The sequence below is a fragment of the Bombina bombina genome, chromosome 4 (assembly GCF_027579735.1).
Source record: "Bombina bombina isolate aBomBom1 chromosome 4, aBomBom1.pri, whole genome shotgun sequence".
NCBI lineage: Eukaryota > Metazoa > Chordata > Amphibia > Anura > Bombinatoridae > Bombina > Bombina bombina.
The window spans coordinates 251,834,250-251,861,749 of NC_069502.1; the positions used below are offsets into that span (position 1 = coordinate 251,834,250).

A 27,500-nucleotide genomic window follows, 5' to 3' on the forward strand; every position below is an offset into this window, starting at 1 on the left:
AGAAAGATATACCTTCACAATTCAGCCTTTTATTTATTTAACACAATGGGACTAAAAACCTTTAACATCCAAGCAATACAATTCTAAACAGTGTTTATAAAACAATAGGATAATATATATATTCTGCTATTTAACTGCAATTTATCCTAATACAAAATTAACTGACAATATCAGAACTTGCATAGATGAGTTACTTGGTCAATCAGACGCAGATTTAAACAATATATATATATATATATATATATATAGGCTGTGAAATGCTAACTTGAAAAAAAAAAACACACTGCTTCTTTAAATCTATTAAATACAAATTAACTATGCATATAACTTATCTTACAAAACCTTGAATACGTTACCAAAGTAAAAAGCAGTCGATATCCAATATTCCTTGGTAGGAATTATTTTACCTCAGATCACCAATAAGTGTATATCGCAATCAATGAGAAAGGTAGATTAGCTTCGCTCAAGTAAAATGGTATCTCACGCCCAGCAGGAACCAGTTACAAGTTTTAGCTTCAGCAGAAAATCTGTCCTTTTCTCTCCATTGCATTCACTTTTTATTTAGTTTTCCATCATTGGTAAATTGTGGGTGGCCCTCCTGGTCCCTTCTGATTGGGTATTTGGAATACCTGATTGGATTGGCCCTTGGAAATTTCATTTTTAACAGCCAGAAAGAACCTTCTGGCTGTAGTTCTCGCAACATAACACCAGGTGGCAGCATTACCAACATAGCAATACAATACAGCGTTTCTGAACTTTTTTTTTTAAACAACTTAATTATTTTCATAAAGTGGTTATTTAATCAGATTACACTCTCTGCATTAAATATATATAACCCCAATTACAGATGGTTAATATTAGGTTATTTTTTTCTGATTATTCTGATACCAAATATGTTATATTATTAACATTTTATTATATTAAGGTAATTTAATACTGCTAGTTATTAGCTTAAAATGCATTATAATTTTATCAGTATTCTGGCATTTCTTTGCAAATAACAGCTTATTTTTATATCTCCAGATTGGTAGTATTTAAAACTCCTGATATTCTGCATTCACCCAGATATAGTATGTGACATTTCTGTGTGTTTCTTCCTGAATACATAAATCCTGTTTATGTAGATCTGAAATAAAAATAAATGTTAATGATCACTTCTCTTCAGGTCCATAAACATCTATTCATGTTCTTAAACACACAGAGGCTTAGATATTCATGCTTTCAAAATATACACATATATATATATATATATATATATATACACATCTCGTGTCCATTAAAACATATACAGTTGTTTTGAAATCATAATGTAAGCCATGTGCCTTCACTGTGTGCTGTATGTTCAGAGTCACACCTTAGCATTTGTCTGTGTTTTCTCTGTGTTATCTTAATCACCACATCTGGTATTTCCCAGGGTTAGTACTCGCACAGCATGAGCCACTCAAATAAATCTGCTAATTACCCGTCCCTTTTGAAAAATGCCTGTATTTTTCACATCTCCTCAGACGAATCGGCATCTTCCTTGGAGGAAACCAATATATGGGAATGTATCCTGCTCTAAGTATCAGCATGTTGTCATTTAACATTTGTTCCCAGGCAATCATGCAGAGGTTTAAAGAAACTGTGTTATATTTCAGTGTCTTGCTAAATTATACAATTGCATAATTTAGCATATTGAGTGTGTGAGATCTCCCAGAAACAAACCTTTGTCTACAGACCATGTGCACATCCACAGATTTATTAAATAAAGATAAATATACTTCTATGTATTTAATAATATTTCAAATACCTTGACTATATATATATATATATATATATATATATATATATATATATATATATATATATATATATATATATATATATATATATATATATATATACTCGATCTCTCTATCGACACGTGTGTGTGTGTATATACATATATATATCTATATCCATATTTCCATACTAAGTATAAGGAAACTTGCTGCAAAACTAAACAAAAAAGTAGAGATAATTATGGTTAAGGATCTGAGAATATTTGAAACCTAAACTTTGCCCTGTTCCACACAATTACTGCAAAGTGGTCTTAAAGGCACATTGTATTGTACAATTGGTTTTCCATAATCTGTTTAGAATGACTTGTTATACCAACTGCAGATTACTACATTTATGGGAAATGGTTCCTTAAGAATTATTTATTTCGTACAATGATGGTCCATAGTCCTCCATAACATATGGGATATATTTCCTGTCACTAAAATGAGGCCATGAACCCATAACGGAGCTTAAAATCCCTCCCATGTCTCAAGTTTTGTTTTTAGCCTTGTAGGAGATGGTTGAGAATAGAGGTTGTTCCAGATACTTGATTATGAATTACAAATTGGGAGCTCAGACCTATGTGAGACAGAGTCCCTGGGGAGTATCATTTATAAAGAAGAAAGAAAAGACTTCACAGCAGCTGAATGATACAAGGACACAGGAATACCCTGGTATGTGCAAAGCATTTCCCTAACTTGGCTTCAGCCATAACTACATTCAGGCCTCGTGGGGACTCAGTCCCTAGCCTCCCTCTTGAGGGACTCCGGTATTTCCTACTGCAATTCTCTGCGGTGCTCGATTCCTGCACTGAATGGGCTCTACTGGATACTGCTGCAGCTGCATTGACATAGATTGACTTGCCTTGTAAGCCAGTGAAGGGTTGCTGCGTAAGGTAAGTGCCTTTTACACAACACAGACGCAGCCCAGAGGCTATTTGTAGGTACTCTGACACAGGTACAGCATAGCCAGGAGACTTAACCTGCTCTCCTTGTGACAGAATTTTTTTCTCCATATTAGGTCCCTAACGGTTCTATCATCATTGGAACGCTTTCAGGGAAGCCTCTGACGCTTTTCTTTCATGTAATTAGCAAGAGTCCATGAGCTAGTGACGTATGGGATATACAATCCTACCAGGAGGGGCAAAGTTTCCCAAACCTCAAAATGCCTATAAATATACCCCTCACCACATCCACAATTCAGTTTTACAAACTTTGTCTCCTATGGAGGTGGTGAAGTAAGTTTATGCTAAGATTTCTACGTTGTCATCAGTTAGATTTGAGTTTTGGAAAAAGATCCCCAAAGTTGATGGGGCTATCTCTACTCTTGCTAAACGTACTACTATTCCTATGGAAGATCATACTTCTTTTAAAGATCCTTTAGATAGGAAACTTGAATCTTATCTAAGGAAAGCTTATTTATATTCAGGTCATCTTAGGCCTGCAATTTCTTTGGCTGATGTTGCAGCTGTTTCAACTTTTTTGGTTGGAAACTTTAGCGCAACTAGTATCAGATTTTAATTTGTCTAGCATTGTTAACCTGATTCAACAGGCTAATTTAATTTGTGATGCCATTTTTTGATATCATCAAAATTGATGTTAAATCTATGTCTTTGGCTATTTTAGCTAGAAGAGCTTTGTGGCTTTAATCTTGGAATGCTGATATGACTTCTAAGTCCAGATTACTATCTCTTTCTTTCCAAGGTAATAAATTATTTGGTTCACAGTTGGGTCCAATAATTTCAACTGTCACTGGGGGAAGGGAGTTTTTTTGCCTCAGGATAAAAGATCTAAGGGTAAATCTAAAGCTTCTAACTGTTTTTCGTTCCTAAATAAGGAACAGAAACCTAATTCTTCCCCCAAGGAATCTGTTTCCAATTGGAAGCCTTCTTCAAATTGGAATAAATTCAAGCCATTTAAGAGATCAAAGCCAGCCCCCAAGTCCGCATGGAGGTGCGGCCCTTATTCCAGCTCAGCTGGTAGGGGGTAGATTAATATTTTTCAAAGATGTTTGGATCAATTCGGTCCAAAATCATTGGATTCAGAATATTGTCTCTCAGGGGTACAGAATAGGATTCAGAGTAAGACTGCCTGTGAAGATTTTTTTTTTTTCTCTCACGCATTCCAGCAAACCCAGTAAAGGCTCAGGCTGGGTTATCTGACCTGGAGTTATCTGGGGTAAAGAGTCCACAGCTGCATTAATTACTTTTGGGAAACAAGAACCTGGCCACCAGGAGGAGGCAAAGACACCCCAGCCAAAGGCTTAAATACTCCTCCCACTTCCCTGATCCCCCAGTCATTCTTTGCCTTTCGTCCCAGGAGGTTGGCAGAGAAGTGTCAGAAGTTTGTTTTGTCTCTTATGGAGGGTAGTACTCTTCGGCATGGGACGGGAGTTTTAAGTAATCCTATCAGAGTCCGGAGATGCAGGGAGAGTCTTTCCACGAAACCATCCCAACTTATATTAACAGCTCCACAAGCAATCAGCGTTATCCAACTTCGCTTCACTGCCTGCTTTCTTCTCTCAAGTCCATGGCGGAGGCGCTGCTACTATTCGTCATTGAAGGGCCGTGTTCCTGTTTTACGGCATAGATTCCGGTAAGATTGTTTCATTTTACTTCATCAGAATGTACTGTAACTTGTTTTTCTTGTAAGGAAACTCTGGCGGGACTTATTAAGTTTATTTATAAGGCCTCAGTGAGGCTCCTTTGGTATCTTGGAATCGAGGGTTAATATCTCCAGAGGGGGATTATTGAACAGGTTTTTTTTTAATCATATTTGTTATGTGATTCAATCTGCTTATGTGTAGTGTTAACTTGGCTTAGAACAGAAAGGCCTTTGGATGTGGGCGTGCTTTATTTGGATTGTACCGTTCACCTTGTGACTGGACGTGTTTACGCTTTGATCTTCCATTTCCGCATTCCTGACCGTGTGGCGACAGGAAAATTAGTCTGGTTCTAGGAGGTGGTGGGTGTCAGGTGCCGTTTAGGTTTTTTTTTCTTAGTCCATATATTATATTCTCTATCTAGTTATAAAGGATTCTGATGCTGAGACTGTACAAAAATCATATTCTTCGACTTGTGAAGAATGCAAATTGGCCCCGTAGACACAGGTCAATCAGTTATGTTCGATATGCCATATTAGAGCGCCCTGTTCCTCGGGCTCGGGACTCATGGGTCTGCTTAACCATCTGCCTCTGGGGGTTCTGTCCTCCAAGAGGCGAGTTCCCTACCACTCCCTACTACTACACATGCGGGTAACCCAGATTTTGTTTATCCCTCCTTACAGGGTGGCTTGTCTCTTCCCCCCCCCCCCCCCCAGAGGTTGCAGCTTGTTTTGGCTTTCACATTTTTGGTGATTATACGTCTGCAAAGTCCAGGCGTTTATTTGTGCTTGTGCCCCATCGTCCCGGGTCTACCGGCCTGTACAGTTCCCTGTGGGTGTAGCTTTCCATGAGTGTTGTGCCTTTTGTTACAGAATAGCGCGTTTTACTCAGACACGTTTTTTGAGATATTAGAGGATCCTATCCTTAACGGATACAGGAATCCGCAGTATTCTACTTTGAATGGCTCACCTCATTAGACATGAGGGGATGACGTAATTTCCAAATTGTCTAATTATTGAGATCTTTCCCAGTTTTTGTTGGAAGATCGGGGTTCTGTTTTTCTGGTCCTTGGGGTATGCCTTCTTTCTTCCCGGGCGTTAACCTATGGGTTTCCTTCTATTTCTTTTATCCAGTTAGGATGTCTTTTAATTTTGATTATGTGTTTCCATCGGGAACTTCTGAGATCGATTCTCTCTGGTTGCTTCTTCGGAAGTTTAAGGGACACGTTAGTCCTAGGTTTGTCCATTTAAAAAAAAAAAAAAAATGTCCTCGGGGCCTAGAGTTTCCTTCCTCTCTTGAGAGGATTGGCGGCTTACCGACTCCTTTCTGCAGTTTTGAGCGGTTTGGCCTTTTGAGGCTCTGGAATTGTTTTTGAACTTGTTACTGCTGTGGTTCTCTTCTTGAGACCTTTCGGACTTCGTCGGTTCCTGCGGGGGACCTGGTTCCCTTTTTGGGAGTTGGTTCCTTTGTAGGGACATGGGCTGTGGGGTCTCCTTGAGCTTTGTTTAGGGTTTCTTCCCCGGGGCTGGGGAATGCTCTGCATCCTTTCATCTTCTCCTGGTTGTTTTTTTTTTTTTTTTTTTTTTTGGCGGTGATGTGGAGACTAGCCTTTGTTCGAGTGACTTTGTACTCGAGGTATCCACTTGTGCTTGGTCCTAGTGTGGCTATTGCGCCTAGGCCTCTAGTAACATTGTTTCAGTCTTTGCTTCCTTAGCTCCTTAGAGCGTTGGACTCTGGCAAGGGGTGGTCTTGTCTCTGTTCGGGACTTGCAAGTTTTTTTATGGTATCTCCCCGAGGGCCTGGTTTTATATCGGATGAGGGATTTCAGTTTCCGGGTTCTTTATTTGTGGGCTCTGACCTCTCCTCGCTCTGGTTCTTTCAGTGGCTGAGGTTTTTCTCAGCGTTTCCTTTGTGGATCCCGTTGCGGGTTGTACTGGACTGTTAGGATCTAGAGCTGGTCCGGGGTTTCCCAGTTCCAGGAAACTTGGGCGGTATCGTTTTGGTTGGGCTAGTTGAACTGGTTAAGTTGACCAGGTTTTTTTGGGTGCCGATCCCCAACCGGGGCTTGCCTTTTGCATTGGTCGGTTTCTCTTGGTCGACTTGCTTAAAGAGTGTGATGGCTTTGCTGCTCTGCAAGCAAAAGGGTTCGCTGTGGAACTACTGCAGCTATGGCACCTTGATCTGTGTGCTAGCCAGTTAAATTCTTCAGGGGATTCCTTCTGGCATTGGAGAATTGTTCTCTAGGTTCAGCCAGAGTCCTGGGGCAGGTGCTTTGTCCTTCCGGCCCGTTTGCCGGAACCCTTTGTCTTGGGGCGGTGGAGGCTTATATCCTCCTTTCGGAAGTGTGGTCCCTTAGGGCTTCTTCTGGCTTCAGGAGGTTAGGACAGACGGGTTAACCTATCATGGAGAGAGGTACGCTCTCTGGGTTGTTCTGTACATTTTGAGAGTTGCTGGCTCTGCCTTGAGTCTGTTGGGCCTTTTAGCTAGATCTCTAGGTCTACGTTCTTGTCGACTGTCTCCATGTGGTATTTCGGGTTGGCATCCGAACACTATTGTAATGGCTGTGCCATTTTTCCGCTCGTTGTTTGAGCCTGGGGTGTTTCTGGTCCCCTGGTTTCAGACCTGCCGATGCTTGGGCTGGCCCGGCTGGAGGTAGGTCCTGAGATCCGTTGTTCTCTCGGATCTTGGGGGCGCATTGGTCCTCGTTGAGGTTCTGGGCTCTCCTTTTATTTTGTGACCTATGTGTAGGTTTGGCGGTTTTGGTTGCCTAGAGTGTGCCTTCTGTAGTGGAGGTTTAGCACTCTACATTTTGGTAGCCGCTTCTAGCAAGTATTTCTTCTGTGTCATCCTGAGGATGGCTGTGTGTTCTTGACTCGGGTTTTTACCTTCGTCTGGGTCTGCTACATGTAATTTTGCCTGAACTCCTTAGGGTTCTGAGTTCGGATGCTGTTCTCCATTTTCAGTTGCTCCTAGGCGCTGGTTGACTTGCTGCCTGGCAAGTGAAGGGTTACTCTTTGAAACCAGCTACGGCTGTTTGCGCCTTCATTGAGTGCTAGCTAGATGTTTTAATCCTTGCAGGAGGTTGGGAGAACTTTTTCTCTGTACTTCTACCAGTTCTGAACCTTGTGGTTTCTATTTGGATTGGGCGTTGCCTCCCCTTGTTGTCAGGACCCATTTAGGTCTTGCGAGCTTGGTTTGATGGGGGTTTTTCCTTTTATGGAGTTTGTGGTAACCTTTGATTCTTCCTTGCCTTATTCCTTTGGGAGTTTCGGCAGGGGTTCCCTTCGCTAGTAAAGGGTGTGTGGTGGAGGACCGACTGTTGGGCGACCGTGTCTCCCTGTGGACTGTTGGCTCTGTTATGTCTGATGTTGCAGTCTCTAGCCAGGCTTCTGTGCTATCTGCTGGTCAGTGTCCTTGTGGCCTTTTCCCTTTTTGTTTTCTCGGCTTCGGATGAAACAGGTTTTTTTGTTGGTTAGTGGTTTCAGGCCTGGTGCCCTCAGAATGGGCCGCCTATTTTACCCTCCCGTTTTGGTATTCAGTGTCCTCTATAGCTTGGGTATTGTTTTCCCAAAAGTAATGAATGCAGCTGTGGACTCTTTCCATTTAGGAAAAAAAACATAAATTATGCTTACCTGATAGTTTTCTTTTCTTACGATGGAAAGAGTCCACAGCTCCCCACCCGTCGTTTTTTTTTTTTTTGTTTTTTTTTTTTTTTTATGTGGGCGTATGTTTTTTTATTCTTTTGGCACCTTTTCACCCAGATGTTTCTTCTACTGTTACTTGTTCTTATTTCCCAAAAGTAATGAATGCAGCTGTGGAATCTTTCCATCAGAAGAAAAGAAAGTTATCAGGTAAGCATAATTTATGTTTTTTGGCCCACTGACAACGTTAGGGGTATTTTTTGTGCACTTTTAAAATTTTGGTCTAAGGTCCTTTTTAAGAGAACCAGGAAGGGGTGGGTACCCATACGATGGGTACTTAAAGGGACAGTATACACCATTTTTCATTTAACTGCATGTAAGAGACACTACTATAAAGAATATGCACAGATACTGATATAAAAATCCAGAATAAAACCTTTTTAAAAACTTACTTAGAAGCTCCCAAGTTAGCACTGTTGATGAGGTTAGGCGGGGACACCCACTGAAAGGGGATGAGAGCAGACCCACCCCCCCTTTCCCCTGCATATGAAAATGCTGAGTATACAAACAGTAGTCTGTATATATCAGTATACATCTAAAACTTAGGGGCTTGGTAAGGAGTCTGAAAATCAGCACAATTTTATTTACAAATTAACAAAACTATATATTTTTACAAAAACACCCCCAGGTGGGCTATATAAATGGATAGTCTACATAACATTTTATTCAAAGAAAAATCTAGTGTACAATGTCCCTTTAAGGACTACATACATAAAAAAAAAAAAATGTATGTATGTATCCCTCAATTTACGCCGTGGTTAGGTTCCAGGAGGAATGGTTGTAATTCGAAACCGTTGTAAATTGAAACCCAGTTTATAATGTAAGTCAATGGGAAGTGAGGGAGTTAGGTTCCAGGCCCCTTTCAAAATTGTCATAAGTAACACCTAATACATTATTTTTAAAGGTTTGAAATGAAGACTTTAAATGCTAAACAGCATTATAAACCTAATATAGACTGTATCATCATCAAACTAAGTTTAATGAACAAAAACATTTGCTAAACATCACCTAATAAAATAATTACACAACAGGTTGCATCATCGTCAAACTAAGTTTAAAAAAAACCAAAACACTTTTTTACTTGCATTTTTCTGCAATCAGTTCTCTGCATTGTTAGCATTTTAGATAATATTGGTTCTGAACCTATTCTATGCATTTCAATCTGCAATGATTAATAGGCAGTTAGGCACCCTCATCTCAAGCAGCTGGACAGGAAGATAATAGGGAAGTGGCTGCAAGATCTTGCTCGATAGGTCTTATCTGATCTGTGTACACAGATCAATTTCAGGCTGTTAAACTAGCATAACTTTGCTGAAACACAAGCGGACAGCTCCACGTACTGGCTATTTTAATTAGTGCACTGATTTTTAATGCATTTCAATATCAGTCCCATGACTGAAAAAAAGGTTGTTATTCTGAAACGGCGCAAATTGAACCGGCGTAAACAGAGGACCATGTGTGTGTATATGTGTGTGGGCTGTAGTGTTTTCTATTCTAAGAGATAATTAAAGTGTCTTCGGGAGTGTAAACTTAGCGTAGAGGGCTCTCTACCAGGTAGTTTCTGTACTAATACTTGAATACAGTGTCTTTGCTTACCTTATTATAAGAATGGAAAATAAACAAGGGGCGCCAACCTAGTGTAAATCGTTTAATCAACAATTATAAGAGTGATGTGCAAGAAACTACTCACAAGGAAAGTGGCACCTTAAGTGAATAAGGTGCGAGAAAGCAGGCTGACATTCAAAATCCAGCAGTCAGTACGCTGGAGGTCTCACCCAGAGGACCTGTGGAATCCGGATAGGCGTCTGCTGTTGAACAGCATTTTCCAAATACCACAGGGTGACCAAGCACCTTTCTAGGTGACTTATAGGAAGAGCAGGACATTTGCCACGGAACCTTTTATACACTGACATTGTCAGGTTTGGAGACAAGTTTTGGCTGTGTGAGTGCAGCAGGAAAACATCTATCGGCTTGCAGCCCACCTTGTCCGGCCATTGGCCCTAAAGAACGTGGGTGCCACTTTCCAGACGCCTATCCGGATTCCACAGGTCCTCTGGGTGAGACCTCCAGCGTACTGACTGCTGGATTTTGAATGTCAGCCTGCTTTCTCGCACCTTATTCACTTAAGGTGCCACTTTCCTTGTGAGTAGTTTCTTGCACATCACTCTTATAATTGTTGTTTAAACGATTTACACTATGTTGGCGCCCCTTGTTTATTTTCCATTCTAGACACCTTGACCCATCGCACCGCGGGACACAAGAGGAGCATGCCAAACACCTGAGCACATTATCATCCACATATTAGGATTGGACACTTTCTACACCATACAAGTTTTTTTGGACATTGACAAGTATTTTTTTATTTCACTTTTACCAACAACATTATTATTTTTTGATTTTATCTTTACCCACAATATTATTGTTTTCTGTGTTTATTTTCTTGTGACGTATCACTGATTCTACACACAATCTGTTCTTGAACGCTTATTTCATTCACAATTTACTTTTTGTTATCACCTCTCACCTATATCAATCACTGTGTTATTGATATCTATCGATGTATATGGGAACAAACGCAATTTTAAAGTAATAGGTCTCACTTTGTTAACCTGTGTTCTAAGCGCATCCTCTTAGGTTTTTCCTCCTTAGGAATTACTTATATACCTTATTATAAGTAAAATCTGGAACAAAATGCCTCTGTCCTCACTGATATCTTTAATGAGGAGTCAGTTTTTTGATATCCCTCTATCTACATACATACACATGTTTATTTTACAAATATGTTCCAGTGTGCCAGGTCACTCAAATCTGTGAGAATTGTATACCTCATATTTTGCATGCATATTAGCCGCAATAGTCCTCTTTTCTTAAGGAACTTGCCCTGTACTTGTTACTATTTACTTGTTACTTTTTTTTTTTTTTTTTTTTTTTTTTTTTTTTTTTTTTTACTTCTGAAGCTAAAAATCTTAATTTTTGGAGATGATCAGTTTTGATCTCCATGAAGTTTTTCTTATGATGGTCAGGAACATCAAGTCCTTTTGGCTATGGTTTTCTTTGCAGTCTTCTGCCCCCTTCGGTGACTCTGTGTTTGGAATAGTGGGCCCTTTGGTAGACTCCATAGACATTTTTTTTTTTTCCTGCTTCAGTCTGAGCAGTTTGGGGTTCTTTATTGACTCAGGATCTTGGACCGAGAGGAGTCTTCTCTCTCACTAATCATCTTGGATCTGGGAACTATCTTCAATTCACTCTCAGCTTGACCTCATCTAGGTTTGGTCGCATTTTATCAGATATCAGTTGGTCTGCATCCTCAGTGGCGTTTTTTCTTCCTCCCAGGATGAACTTGGAGTTCCTTACCTATAAAGGAGATGACTCGCATTCTCTAGTGGGTGGAGTCTCTCGTTTGTCTCCTCTCTGCCATCCTCATCCCAGGGGTGGACTTCTGAGAGGCAGATCCCTGAGCAGGCAGACTTTTTATCTATGAGAGTGGGCTCTTTTTTCCCCGCTTGTATTCTCTAGGATATCCCTCAAGTGGGTGGGGGGTTCCGGAGTTGGATATGATGGCGTCTTGTCTATACGCCATGCATCCATGGTACAGATCAAGAGATCTTCAAGCAGTTCTGATGATGATCTAGCAGTTTTTTGCTTGGGACTTTAGTCTAGCATCCGGTTCTTTCTGTTTTGCCCTCCTTCCTCGAGTAATAGCTTGTATCTATCAGAAAAGGGCGTATGTGGTTCTAATAGCTCCCACCCGACCTCGCAGGATCTGGTTCACGTATCCGGTGGAGATGTCTTCCCCTTTGGACGTTCCCTCTATGCAAGAATTTCTACTTCAGGGTACCTTCCTCCACCCAAATCTAGATTCTCTGAAGTTGTCTGCTTGGAGATTTAACGCCTAGTCTAGTTAGGCAAAGTACTTTGTTACCATGCTTCTAGTTCGTAATTCGGGTGAGGATTATCGCATTTTATCCTCTTTTCAGGGTTGCCTGGAGAAGGGATTTATCAGTCAGTACTCTGAAGGGTCTGATTTCGATTCTGTCTTTTACCTAACGTTGGTTAGATCTGCCTGACATTCTTTTGTTCAGGCCTTGGTCAGATCCAGGCCTGTGTTTAATCCTGTTCTTAGAGTCTTACATTGTGCTCTGTTTGAACCTTTTCCTTTGGTTGGTATTATGTTGTTATCTTGGTAAATTTGTATTTTTCCTTGCTATTTCTTTTGCTTGTAGAGTCTCTGAACCTTTGGATCTACAATGTGATTCTCCTTACCTCATTTGTCAGAAACGACCCGCCCTTATTCAGTTAAGGCAGCATTTTTAAAAAAAAAAAATCTGACACCTCTAGACCCTTGTGTCATCTTCTTTTTCCAATAATTCCATATGTTATGGAGGACACTGGACCATCATTTTACAAAAGAAAACAAAATTTATGCTTACTTTTGGAATGATGATGGTCCACAGGCCCGCCCGTTTCAATATTTGGGCGACAATTTTAATGACACCTCTACTGACCCTGCTTTGTCTTTCATACCTATGTTTTCTATTCTCTTCTCGGCTATACGTTAAACTGAAAGAGAGGTGGGAGGGATTTTAAGCTCTGGGTTCTTGACTGCGTCCTAGTGGCTGGAAATGTATCCCATATGTCATGGAGATGTGGACCATCATCAGTCCATAAAGAAAATAATTTATCAAGTAAGCATAAATCTTGTTTCTCATCTATATAAGATGTTTTCCTCTGTGAGAGCACAACTCGCTTGTATGGAGACCAAAAGAAGGTTTTGTTTTTTATTTTTATTACAGTTGCAACATCAGAGTTGTTGAGGATGACTAAATATCATTAGCATCTATTGGGTTAATTGCTTTATTTAATTGGCAAAATACCAATTAGAATATTAGTCCACGCACATAAGAATTAAATCTGCTATTTCAAATTATCCTCCTATTTTTAACATAAATTTGGTATGCTGGGTTGGTATTGTTGCTTCAATAGCTATTGGGTATTTTTTATTAATAATACCAAATTTCAAATATGTAACTAAGTTTGTAGTGTTGTATTCTCAGGGCACATTCTCTCACTTTACTACTTTACCTTTCTTAATCAAGTAACTCTACTAAAAACACTGCATTTCTGTTTTATTCTAGTCCAATGATAAAAGAGAAGTTGAGAAGTGGCATCACACTTGTAGTGGACAGATATGCTTTTTCTGGAGTAGCTTTCACAAGTGCTAAAGAGGTAAGCTAACTTTTCTCTAATTGCTATTACAAAAAAATAGTTTTTATTTTCCTCCCTTTGAAAAACAAAACAAATGTTCTCTATTAAAATTGATACAGATTAAAGGGATATGAAACCCAGACATTTTTCTTTTGTGATTCAGACGGTATACCATTTAAAAAAAATAAATAATTTTTTGCTTCTTTCCAATGGCATGGAGAGTCCACAATTCAATTCAATTACTTAGGGGAAAATTCACCGCCTGGCCACCCGGAGGAGGCAAAGAACACCCCAGCCAGATTTTAAAGGGCCATGATACCCAAATGTTGAAACACTTGAAAGTGATGCAGCATAGCTGTAAAAAGCCGACTAGAAAATATCACCTGAACATCTCTATGTAAAAAAGAAAGATATATTTTACCTTAAAATGTCCTAAGGATTCAAACCCCATTGCAAAGGACTTTAAGCAGCAAATCAGTATGTCTGTCCCGGAACAGGCAAGGGAGTGAGCCTCGTGCACACTCATGTTATTTCCTTATTCAGTTTAAGGGAGTTTACTATGAAATCTCATGAGATCACAGTAAAAGAGTTCATGACCTCAGCACTGTTGATGCTGATTGGCTGCAGTTCATTTCTTCATATATTTTTTTTTTTTTTTTTGACAGCAGCTGAAGTATAACTTTTTTTCACAGGACTTACTCTGCTGAGCTGAGGGGTAAAATTATCTTCCTTTTTTACAAAGAGATGTTCAGGTAATATTTTCCTGTCGGCTTTTTACAGTTATACTGCATCCGTTTCAAGTGATTTAGCATATGAGTATTATGTCCCTTTAAGTATCTTTGATTTTTGTTAATGGACTCTACATTTATGTCGCAGTTGTATTTTGTAATTTAGTGCCGTTTATCCAAGGCTCTGCTTCTCCTCCCTAGGATCACGGTACATCGCACACGTCATTCATCTTCCGCTTTCACACGGAGCGGTTTACTGATTAGATTTTAATCTGCGTAGGAGAAAACTTTAATCGGGCGCAGATTTTTGTTTGTAGCTGTCTCCGGAGCCTCTCCGCTAATAGGAAAGTCATTTTCTTACAGTGATTGCCTGCATGAAGACATTTGTAGGTTAAACAGTATACAATCTAGTAGGAGGGTTGGTAAGAACACACCAGTCATTGCTGGAGTGTATATATGTTCCATTAATTTTTTTTTATTTTTTATATTATTCAAAATAAATTTAAATCTATTAAAGGCATTTTCTCTTTTATCTTTGAGACCTTTATCCTCACCATGGAGGACATTGTTGATTTGAGAGAATTGTTTTACCATTGGGGGAACTTCCTCATGTTTGTCTACAATGTTGCAGTCAAAGTCTAAAAAATCTAAATCTTTGTCTGCTGCTTCTAAAAGATGTAACCTGGGGCGGAGCCAGCTTTGGAACTGAGCGGTCGCACATCTCGGCAGCTCCGGCTATTATATATATCTCATAAATTTGGCCTGCTCAGGCTCCTGTACTTTATCAAAAACTAGAAGTCACAAACATAGAAGCTTTAAATAATTGAAATTGAGGAGTGCAACAATCTCTGGATGAAACTTTGGTCTACTAGCTTGCCTTGTTGAACGGGCTGTAAAACAGCGGCTGTTTTCCTGACCACATGGTAAGCGGCTGGAGACCAAAGCAACTTTCAAGTACATTAAAGGGTTTAGTAAAACTGAGGCTGTGGGTATTTTACATAAAATGGAAAATTCAAGAACAAGGGGTCATGAGCTCAAGCTAAAGGGTAGTAGATTCAGCAGTAATTTGAGGAAACACTTCTTTACAGAAAGAGTGATTGATTTATGGAATACACTTCCTCAAGAGGTAGTAGCAACAAACACTGTGGGGGACTTTAAAAATGCATGGGACAAGCATAAGGCTTTCCTACGAATTAGATAAGTTTATACTGTTAGGTAAGGTCGGGCAGACTTTCTGGGCCTATGGCTCTTATCTGCCGTCAATATCTGTTTCTATGTTTATTGCTTTGTGGGACGACCGTTACTGTGAGACTACAATATGGCATCAACGGCATACATCAGTGAGTTGAGCAATCTTCTAGACAGCCATCAAGCCGTTTTTGAGCATACACTCAAAATGACAGTTCATTCGGCTGATACAGATTCTACAAGACCTGATTCCCTTTGTCACGCCTTCATAGCTGCTTGTGGAGGGTGCAACGCTTTGGGGCTCCAGCGTCCGTCACCCATTCTATATGATCTACAGAGAAATGTGGCAGTGAGTACCGGGAATACAGTACCTCCAGTTGATGAGCCGGCTGACATATCTACCCAGCACAAGGCGGTGAGCACAACTCCCCTATCCAACGCGAGTGAAATTATAGTGTCGGTAGCCTCCAATGCTCATGTAGCAGACCAGACACTCTTGATACTTACGGAACGGAGTTGCCCCCAGCTATCACGAAGTGGGAAATGTGTGACGATGCCATGCAAAACGACAAGCATATGGAACAGGTCTCGCAGCTGGACTAGGCAACACAGTAGAACTATCCAAGGCCCCTCTCTTACTATGTTTCTCCAGGAGCTCTGCTGGTGGAAGCGGCAACCCCTTTAATCCTCTAACAACCTCAGATGCCTCTACATCACAACGGAGACGTTCAGCATGGGCTACCCCGAGACTTTTAGACAAGGAAAGACTTGGTATTGGTTGATTTCTGAGCCCCAGTGATCTTGCATTATCCCTAAATAAAAGGGTAATCGGCTAAATTTTGGCTAATCTTCAAAGGGTTAGTTTATAGCCTAAAGTTGTGCATATGATCTGTGCATTACCACTTTGTTATTTTGTTAAGTTTAACATAGTGCGTGGAGCTGCTCATATAAGTATAGTTCCTTTGCCTTAATATGTTCAATGTTTATTTTTGTTACTGTTATAGGCACTCTTTCCACATTAGTTGGAGCTAGCATGTAGATGATTTATATGCATCCTGTTTCCTGTACTGATTTAACTTAATAGTGCCATGACTGATTGCGTTATCCTACACTTATAACTTGTATATATGACTGTAGTTAAACAATGTTATGTTCTGGGGCTCACTCTAACCACAGGGCAGATTATCTTTATAACCTTTGTGTTTCCTTTTTATACTTGCAAGCCAGGTGCTTTTGTGGTAGTTGCACAATGTTCCGCTCCATTGCATCAACACGGCATATAAAGTTTGTTATATGTATTAACTCCTTTACCTAACATGCCTACAATAGAATATGGGCTGCCGTAGTAACTTAAGGGTCACAAATTGAAGTTTTAGACTCCTGCTCTTTCATGCAAATCACGTTTTAAACTGCACTATTCTGCTCAATCCTGCACAAAATCCACACACTGGACACATGTCGATCCCTTTACATTGGGTACCACTTTTCTTTAGATCACAGGGGACCACTCGTGCCATAATCAAACTGTCACAATTTTTTACTACTATTCGGAACAACTGTTTAGTGACCTCTGTATCTACCCCTGCTCTCTAATCTTGCTGTGGGGGGGGGGGCTGGGATGTCAGCGGTCAGAGCAGTTTGGCTCACTCACCTTGGATAACTCCTCCATTATATCTCAGGGATTCGAACAACATACCCAATGAACACGAAAACCCCATTTAGGTCTTCAATTTATTCATATACATCGGCCCCTAGCAGTCACTACCTCCAAGAACCCACTATCTATTAGGTGCCCTCACTCGGCTAATAAGACTTACTTTGTTGCATACTTGTATACTTATGACTACGCAGTAATAAGACAGATCATGTTATACCTTGCTGTTATGGAAACAGGTGCACCAATACAATGCAGTTACAATGGTCTCTTCTTACACTTCTACCCTCCAACACGCATTAACAATATATAGCGCACACACTAAGTTGTGAGATCCATGTGGTCAATTGGTAGTGCTTCCTTTAATATTGCATATGTCCTTGTTCTCCTCGTGTAGCGTATGTTACCACACTGGCCCATACTAATCCAAACCACAAGATCCTAAATCAATCTAGAAGTAGCCTTCTCGCAGATTAGTATACTCCTAATATATTTAAATTACCACCTCCTTCCCCCCCCCCTGTATATAATGGACCTCCTAATCTAAGAGGGTTCACTATGCGGTTTCTCTCGCCTATACCGCACCCTAACTACTATTATTACCAGCTTTATTACAGCTTTTGAATTTATCACAACGTATTTATATTTTTTTCCCATATTACTTAAGCACATGAAAAGAATTCCTCCTCTATAGTATTTAAAATCCTGCTGGGTCTATGTAAGACCCCACCTTTTATTGGAGGATATCACACTTGTTCTAAGAGGTTCTACCTTTTATATTGTACTATAATATTTTTACTGGTCTACACTTTTCAATATTAAGTATTGTTATTGTCTCCGCGTGAGAATAATTGGCAAATTGTCATTCCTACTTTGATGTACATGAGCATATTATTGTACTTGTTGAAAACCTCAATAAAAAATTAAATACAAATAAAAGATGTAACCCTTCAGAGCACTGTACCTCTCAGGACTCTGCTGCACCTTGACATACCTCAACTTTCTCCCCACTCCCAAATTGTTGCAACGGCAGTACCCTGTGACTCAGCTCAATCTCTTTCTGGGGGATTTTTTTACCAGGAGATTTTCAGCACAGCTTATATCTGCTGCATTGAGCTCCTTACCTACTGCAGGAAAGAGGAAGAAAAAAACTAAACATGTTTCTTCTAATACAGGTATATTTTCTAACTCCAAGTCTGCGTAAGTCAGTTTATCCCAAATCTCTTGGCGATGACCATACTTCAGAAGCCTCTAAAGGTGAAATCTCTTATTCTGACTCTGCTTCGGACAGTCCAGTGGAGTCAGAGGAAGTTAATTTCAGATTTAATCTTTAACACCTTCGTTTATTACTCAGAGGTGTTAGTTACCTTGAATGTCCTGGAGTTCAAACCTTCGGAGACTCCGAAAATTTTCTTAGACAAACTCTACATCCTGATGATTGGTAACTTCATCAGGAGTTTTTCTCCAAGAGAACTCTCAGAAGGGGTGTTCCGGAGATAGATCTCAAGGCCTCTCGTCTCAATACCAAGCTACCAAGAATACTGGTCGAAATTGAGAGAGCCTCAAGTGGAGTTGGTAGACGCATTAACGGTTCCGTGGAAGTTCAATCTTATTTATCTCTTTCCTCAGATTGCCCTCCTTCCTCGGGCGATTGCGCAAATCAAACATGAGTGTGCCTCCGTGATTCTGATTACGCCGGCGTGGCCCCACCAAACGTAATTTGCAGATCTGGTGAAGATGTCATCTGCTCCTCCTTCGAGGTTACCTCAGAGCGAGGACCTTCATCAGGGTCACTTTTTTTCTATCAAAATAGAGATTCTCAGAAGCTGACTGCGTGGAGATTTAACGCCTAGTACTGTCTAAAAGATGTTTCTCTGATAGTTATTGACTCTTTGATTCAGGCTCGTAAGCCTGTTTTATAACCACTGCACTGCCAGAATACGGACTATAACAGGGAAAGATATAAAAATAATTTAAACTACTGCTCCATGTTCGATCTGAGCGCGGCAGCGCATTAATTTGTGAGGCCCCACGCACATGTCAATTAAGGCCGCGCATCACAGGGGGGGATTTACAATCAGCACACCAAAAAAAGCCACCCTAGGTATAGTGGCAGTTAGCAGCTGTAAGGGAGCGACCTGCTTGAGCGCAAAGCGCTCACATATTACAAGCCAGCTGCTCTGCTCCAATAGCACCGCTGGGAGGGTGAGGGCTATGCGATGTAAGTAACTTTGCAAAATAAGTGATCAGGAGGGAGACGAGCTGGAGGCAACGTGACGTGAGTCCTGCAAATAGTAAGTTACCAGCGCTGTTGCGGTGGGGGGCTTGCAGAGCAATTAACAATTGGGAGGGAGCGACCGTCTCCTCTTTTAAGCGCACAGCGCTAGCATATTGCAAGGCAGCCGCTCAACTCAAATAGCAATGTATTTAGGGTGGGATGAGAGGCTAGCACCTGACACTGCTCGGCGCACAGAGTGTGACCAGGAAGGAGCAAGCTAGAGGTACTGATCCCATGTCAGATCCTGTGGGGCTGCCATCCTGTCACTTGCTAGATCCTACGGCTGCTTTACTACCTGTCACCACCTTTGCCATTACAGGGTTCCCACTACACCATAGTTCCCTGCCCTTGTGTGTAAGGGGGCATTTTGACAGATTGGGAATCTTCATATGTAAATTAACCTCAAAACTGCCAGAGGGGGCTGCAGCTCTTATTTCTGTAAGCCAAGAGGTTTTACAGTAGGTTAACCACTTATGATAGATCTTGTTTGATATATATTCCTAAATGCAAAAGTTATATTTTGTAAATCTCGTTGCATTTTCATGCCCAGTAAGCTTGAGAGAGAGCATACAGAAGCACTGTTTAGTTTTCTTTCCCTTACTTCACAGGTTAAAAGAAAAAGCATTCGTTTTATATTCTTGTATCAATTTTTTTTTTTTTTAACTAATTAAAGTGACACTTAAGTTAAAATTCAACTTTCATTATTCAGAGCAATTTAAACAACTTTCAAGTCTACTTTCATTAACCTAATGTGCACATTTTAAAGGTTGTCACATGATACAGGGGGGAGTGGAAATATACATAACTTTGAAATTTGTCTGGAAAAACAAAAATCTACTCCATTTGCAGTTCAGACTAAGTGCTATTGCATTGTATTTTTTATCATGGATTTGTTGATTTTGCAAATCTACTGTATTTACTGGTCCTTTAAGTGCCGCCCAGCTATCACGTCACGTTAAAAAATTCTGCTCAGGGTAGTCGAAGGTCCGCACAACAGTAAAAAAAAATTAGAGGGAACATTGATCCTGCTATAAAAGGAGTTTTAGCCGCTCAGGAGATAGAAAGCTTAATCTCAACTTCTGGTATTTTCGGGAAATTGTTTAACACAATAGTACATTTTAAGTGATTTTACCTTCGTATGTATGTTGGTTTAATTGATTTAACCCCCATTTAAGATGAAATGAAGAATAAATTATATCTACATTAATACAAGTATTTAAATTTGGAGTAAAGGTATTCTTTTTTTTGAGGGGCAACCTCTTTCTTTTGCAACTCATAAATGTATTGTCTGTTTCTAGATGTATCTATCATAGAGGATTGCGTACCTACTTGTTTTGGTGTGAGGAACAAGGTTTTCCTAGGCATAAGGTTAAAGGGACGTTAAACACTTTGAGATGGTAATATAAAATGATAAATTGTATATATAAAACAGCTCTGCAATATACTTTCATTATTTATTTTGTCCTCTTTGCCTGTAATTCCATTCTGAAACTGAGCTTTTCATTTCCTGTTAGAAATGGAAGTGCAGAACTCTGTTAAATCCAGCACAACCATTGGCTGCACACTCTAGTGACCTATTTATAACTGTCTCTAATTGGCCACAGCAGAGAAGGTAACACAAGTTACAACATGGCAGCTCCCAGTGTTTTATAGACACTAAAACTTTACACTTATTTTGTCACTTTTTAAACAACTAATGAAACTTTAAAAAATACATCTACATGTTACTCATGGACTCTTCTTTAAATGTATCATTCTATCTAGCATGTATTTAGTGTTTAATGTCCCTTTTAAGGTGAGGGTTCCTCGTATTTTTTTCTTTTTTCTTTCCTTCTCCAAGAGGGCTTGGAGAAAGGCCTGTCGATTAGTTCTCTTAAGGGTCAGATCTCTACCCTTTCAGTTTTGCTGCATAAAAAGTTGGATAGGTTGCCAGATGTTCAATCTTTTGTTCAGGCTATAGCAAGTATTAGACCTGTGTTCAAACCTGTTGCACCTCCCTGGAGCCTTAAAGTGCCATAAAACATGTTGAGATATGTGCATATCCTAAAAGGGCTAAATAATTAAAAATAGTTAAAACAAAAAAATTGTTAAAAAAAAAAAATGGCTGGCAAATATTTTAAAATCATTTTTTTTTAAATATAATCAAAAATACTTACATAGCCATGCTTCCTGGAACACTGTGCTCCACTCCCCTTACCAGTGTTTAGACACAGGCATTGTGTTTCATCTGAGTTAACAGCTTTTAGGCATGCTCCATTAGATAAACCCTGTTTACTTTTGCATTCTACCAAAACAACAATAGATATAGATACAGCCATAGAAGGAAATGTGTGGGGTTAGTTAGCTTTAAAATTCCTAAACTTAAATGAAAGGGTTAATGGCAAGGCACTACAAAAAGAAGGCATCTAAGCTTTTTTTTTTTTTTTCTTTTGTTCAGACTCTGGACAGCACTTTTTTTTTATTGGTGGATGAATTTATCCACCAATCAGCAAGGACATCCCAGGTTGTTCACCCAAAATGGGCTGGCATCTAAACTTACATTCTTGCATTTCAAATAAAGATACCAAGAGAATGAAGACAATTTGATAATAGGGATAAATTAGAAAGTTGCTTAAAATTTCATGGTCTATCTGAATCACAAAAGAAAAAATTTGGGTTCAGTGTCCCTTTAAAGGGACACTGTAGCCAAAAAAAATCTTTCATGATTCAGATAGAGCATGTACTTGTAAGCAACTTTCTAATTTACTTCTATTATCAATTTTTCTTCATTCTCTTGCAATCTTTATTTGAAAAGAAGGCATCTCAGCTAAGGAGCCAGCAAATTGTAGGTTCAGAACCATGGACAGCACTTGTTTTAAGGTGCTGTCCAATCAGCAAGGACAACCCAGGTTGTTCACCTAAAATGGGCCGGCATCTAAACTTACATTCTTGCTTTTCAAATAAATATAACAAGAAAATGAAGACAATTTGATAATAGGAGTAAATTAGAAAGTTGCTTAAAATTGTATGCTCTATCTGAATCACAAAAGAACATTTTTGGCTACTGTGTCCCTTTAATCTTGTTCTTTTTGAGCCTATGTATTCTCTGGACATAACTTTTTTGTCTTGGAAAGTTTTGTTTTTGTTGGCTATCTTTTCTGCTTGTAGAGTTTCAGAATTATCTGCTTTGCAGTGTGATCCTCCACATCTTGTTGAAGATGTACCGAGTCCACGGATTCATCCTAACTTGTGGGATATTGTCCTTCCTGACAGGAAGTAGCAAAGAGAGCACCACAGCAGAGCTGTCTATATAGCTCCCCCCTTAACTCCACCCCCCTGTCATTCTCTTTGCTGGCTCTAAGCAGGAAGGGTAAAGAGAAGAGGTGTTAAACTGTTAGTTTTATTTTATCTTCAAACAAGTGTTTATTTTTAAATGGTACCGGTGTTGTACTATTTACTCTCAGGCAGGAAATAGATGAAGATTTCTGCCTGGAGGAGGATGAACTTAGCATTTGTTACTTAGGTCCACTGCTGTTCCCACATGAGCTGAGGAGTACAGGGAAACTTCCGTATGAGGTATGTTCAGTCATATTTTCTGCAGAGACTGTGTTAACTCAGAAAGGCTGACAGTGTCCCCATTAGGGGAAGGGTAAGCAGTAATCCTAGTGTTATCAGAGCTTTTTACTAGCTTGCATAAAGGGTTCATTTTTTTTGGGCACTCAGTTTATGTGTATTTGGGACAAACGTTTTTGTGTCTGGGAGTAACGTTTTCTGTTTTATGGGACATTTGCTTGAGGGTTCTTTGGGGTTGTTTATAACTCACATGGCTTTCAGGCAGGGTTTTAGTTTTGTGTAGGCCCCAGCAACATCGAGTGAGGTGGGCGGGGCCTACATTTACAAGCAGCAAGCAACTTCTCCTGAGGTCCTGATAGTCTTCTGAGGGACTAATTGAAGCTTTAAACCCCATATCGCTTCCTAAGGGCATTTAGGGCCACAGCAGAGCTGTGGCAAGGTGCTTTAGGGGCTTTTAACCGGTTTTAGACAATTATCAATCTGTTTTTTTCATTTGGGGGTCTATTGCTTTTTTACTTGTGGTGCAATCCTTCTAAAGCTTAGTGGGTACACTGTTAACATTTCGGAATTTTTAAAGCAATTTTAACCTGTTTTGCAGTTTATGTATGCCTTTTTTTTTCTCAAAGGTACAGTACCGTTTTTGCAAATTGTGTTTTTTTTCATTAAATAAAGTGTTTTCCAAGCTTGCTTGCTTCATTACTAGCCTGTTAAACATGTTTGACACTGAGGAAACTCATTGTTCAATTTGTTTAGAAGCCATTGTGGAACCCCCTCTAAGAATGTGTCCCAATTGTACTGATATGTCTATAAATTGCAAACAGCATATTTTGACTTATAAGAATTTGGCATTAAATGATTCTCAGACAGAAGGAAATCGGGTTTCGCCATCTAGTTCTCCCCAAGTGTCACAACCAGTTACGCCTGCACAAGCGACGCCAAGTACTTCTAGTGCGTCTAATTCTTTCACCTTGCAAGATATGGCTTCAGTTATGAATACTACCCTCACAGAGGTTTTATCTAAACTGCCAGGGTTGCAAGGGAAGCGCAGTAGCTCTGGGTTAAGACAAATGCTGAGCCTTCTGACGCTTTAGTAGCCGTATCCGATATTCCCTCACAATGTTCTGAGGTAGGGATGAGGGATTTGCTGTCTGAGGGAGAGATTTCTGATTCAGGAAAGATGTTCCCCCAGACAGATTCAGATATGACGGCATTTAAATTTAAGCTAGAGCACCTCCGTTTATTGCTCAGGGAGGTTTTAGCTACTCTGGATGATTGTGACCCTATTGTCGTTCCAGAGAAATTGTGTAAAATGGACAAATATTTAGAGGTTCCTGTTAACACTGATGTTTTTCCGGTCCCTAAGAGGATTTCGGACATTGTTACTAAGGAGTGGGATAGACCAGGTATTCCATTCGCTCCTCCTCCTGTTTTTAAGAAAATGTTCCCCATTTCTGACACCATAAAGGACTCATGGCAGACGGTCCCTAAGGTGGAGGGAGCTATTTCTACTCTGGCTAAGCGTACAACTATACCTATTGAAGACAGTTGTGCTTTCATTGATCCTATGGATAAAATGTTAGAGGGTCTCCTAAAGAAAATTTTTGTTCATTAGGGTTTTCGTCTTCAACCTATAGCGTGCATTGTTCCGGTAACCACTGCAGCTGCTTTTTGGTTTGAGGCTCTAGAAGAGGCTCTTCAGATGGATACCCCACTAGATGATATTTTGGACAGAATCAATGCCCTTAAGTTGGCTAATTCTTTTATTACAGACAACGCTTTTCATCTTGCTAAGTTAGCAGCAAAGAATTCAGGTTTTGCCATTTTAGCGCGAAGAGCGTTATGGCTTAAGTCCTGGTCAGCTGATGTGTCATCTAAATCTAAGCTTTTGACCATCCCTTTCAAAGGTAAGACTCTATTCGGGCCTGCATTGAAAGAGATCATTTCAGACATCACTAGAGGGAAGGGTCATGCCCTCCCTCAAGATAAGTCAAATAAGACAAGGACCAAACAAAATAATTTTCGTTCCTTTTGAAACTTCAAGGGTGGTCCCGCTTCCTCTTCCCCTGCTGCAAAGCAAGAGGGGAACTTTGCTCAATCCAAGCCAACCTGGAGACCTAACCAGGCTTGGAACAAGGGTAAACAGGCCAAAAAGCCTGCTGCTGCCACTAAGATGGCATGAAGGGGTAGCCCTCGATCCGGGACCGGATCAAGTAGGGGGCAGACTTTCTCTCTTTGCTCAGGCCTGGGCAAGAGACGTTCAGGACTTCTGGGCCGTAGCAATTGTAACCCAGGGGTATCTCCTAGATTTCAAAGATTCTCCTCCAAGGGGGAGATTCCATCTTTTTATCTGTAAACCAGACAAAAAGAGAGGCGTTCTTATGCTGTGTAAAAGACCTTTTTACCATGGGAGTGATCTGCCCAGTTCCGAAAACAGAACAGGGGCAAGGTTTCTACTCCAATCTGTTTGTGGTTCCCAAAAAAGAGGGAACCTTCAGACCAATTCTAGATCTCAAGATCCTAAACCAATTCCTAAGAGTTCCATCCTTCAAGATGGAGACCATTCGGACTATTTTACCAATGATCCAGGAGGGTCAATATATGACATTACCGTGGATCTAAAGGATGCGTATCTACACATTCCTATCCTCAAAGATCATCACCAGTTCCTCAGGTTTGCCTTTCTGGACAGGCGTTACCAGTTTGTGGCTCTTCCCTTCGGGTTGGCCACGGCGCCAAGAATCTTCACAAAGGTGCTAGCGTCCCTTCTGGCGGTCCTAAGGCTGAGGGGCATAGCAGTGGCGCCTTATCTAGACGACATCTTAATTCAAGCGTTGACTTTCCAACTTGCCAAGTCTCACACGGACTTAGTGTTGGCCTTTCTAAGATCTCATGGGTGGATGGTGAACGTGAAAAAGAGTTCTCTTATTCCTCTCACAAGAGTTCCATTCCTGGGAACTCTGATAGATTCGGTGGACATGAAAATATTTCTGACGGAGGTCAGGAAATCAAAGATTTTAACCACCTGCCGAGCTCTTCATTCCATTCCTCGGCCGTCGGTGGCTCAGTGTATGGAGGTAATCGGGCTTATGGTAGCGGCAATGGACATAGTTCCGTTTGCTCGCTTGCATCTCAGACCACTGCAACTATGCATGCACAAACAGTGGAATGGGGATTATGCAGATATATCTCCTCAGATAAATCTGGATCAAGAGACCAGAGACTCTCTTCTTTGGTGGTTTTTACAGGATCACCTGTCCAAGGGAATGTGTTTCCGCAGGCAAGCGTGGGTTATTGTGACGACGGATGCCAGCCTACTGGGCTGGGGTGCAGTCTGGAATTCCCTGAAAGCACAGGGTTTGTGGACTCGGGAGGAGGCCCTCCTACCGATAAATATTCTGAAATTAAGAGCGATATTCAGTGCTCTTCAGGCGTGGCCTCAGCTGGCTTCGGCCTGATTCATCAGGTTTCAGTCGGACAACATCACGACTGTAGCTTATATCAATCATCAGGGGGGAACAGGGAGTTCCTTGGCGATATTAGTTTCCAGGATAATCCGATGGGCAGAGGCTCACTCTTGTAATCTATCAGCGATCTATATCCCAGGGGTGGAGAACTGGGAGGCAGATTTTCTAAGTCGTCAGACTTTTCATCCGGGGGAGTGGGAGCTCCATCCGGAGGTGTTTGCTCAACTGGTTCAGCTATGGGGCACACCAGAATTGGATCTGATGGCGTCTCGTCAGAACGCCAAACTTCCTCATTACGGATCCAGTTCAAGGGATCCTCAGGCAGTACTGATAGATGCTCTAGCAGTACCCTGGTCGTTCAACCTGGCTTATGTGTTTCCACCATTCCCTCTCCTTCCGCGTCTGATTGCCAGAATCAAACAGGAGAGAGCTTCAGTGATTTTGATAGCGCCTGCGTGGCCACGCAGGACTTGGTATGCAGACCTGGTGGATATGTCATCTCTGCCACCATGGACTCTGCCACTGAGACGGGACCTTTTGATTCAAGGTCCATTCAAGCATCCGAATCGAATTTCTCTGCAACTTACTGCTTGGAGATTGAACGCTTGATTTTATCAAAGCGGGGTTTCTCTGAGTCGGTCAAAGATACCTTGATTCAGGCTTGAAAGCCTATCGCCAGGAAGATCTATCATAAGATATGGCGTAAATATCTTTTTTGGTGCGAATCCAAAGGCTACTCATGGAGTAAGATCAGGATTCCTAGGATTTTGTCTTTTCTCCAAGAAGGATTGGAGAAAGGATTGTCCGCTAGTTCCTTATAAGGACAGATATCTGCTTTGTCTATTCTGTTGCACAAGCGTCTGGCAGATGTCCCAGACGTTCTGGTTTTTTGTCGGGCTTTAGTTAGAATTAAGCCTGTGTTTAAACCTGTTGCTCTGCCATGGAGTCTAAATTTAGTTCTTAAAGTTCTTTAGGGGGTTCTGTTTGAACCCATGCATTCCATAGATATTAAGCTTCTATCTTGGAAAGTTCTGTTTCTAGTTGCTATCTCTTCAGCTCGAAGAGTTTCTGAACTATCTGCATTACAATGTGACTCGCCTTATCTTGTTTTCCATGCTGATAAGGTGGTTTTGCGTACCAAACCTGGGTTCCTCCCTAAAGCTGTTTCTAACAGGAATAACAATCAGGAAATTGTTGTTCCTTCTCTGTGTCCTAATCCTTCTAAGAAGAAACGTCTGTTGCACAACTTGGACGTGGTTCGTGCCTTGAAGTTTTATTTGCAGGCAACCAAAGATTTTCGCCAATCATCTTCTTTGTTTGTTGTCTATG

General features: G+C 40.6%; 1 protein-coding gene across 1 annotated transcript in view; it reads left to right on the top strand.

Annotated features, from left to right (window-relative positions):
- The window catches only part of DTYMK (deoxythymidylate kinase), a 150,027-nt gene that overhangs the window by 11,028 nt on the left and 111,499 nt on the right, over nucleotides 1-27,500 (top strand). Inside the window, exon 3 of the mRNA XM_053709885.1 lies at nucleotides 13,238-13,328. Coding sequence (XP_053565860.1) covers nucleotides 13,238-13,328 — 91 coding nt within the window. The remainder of the gene's footprint in view (nucleotides 1-13,237; nucleotides 13,329-27,500) is intronic.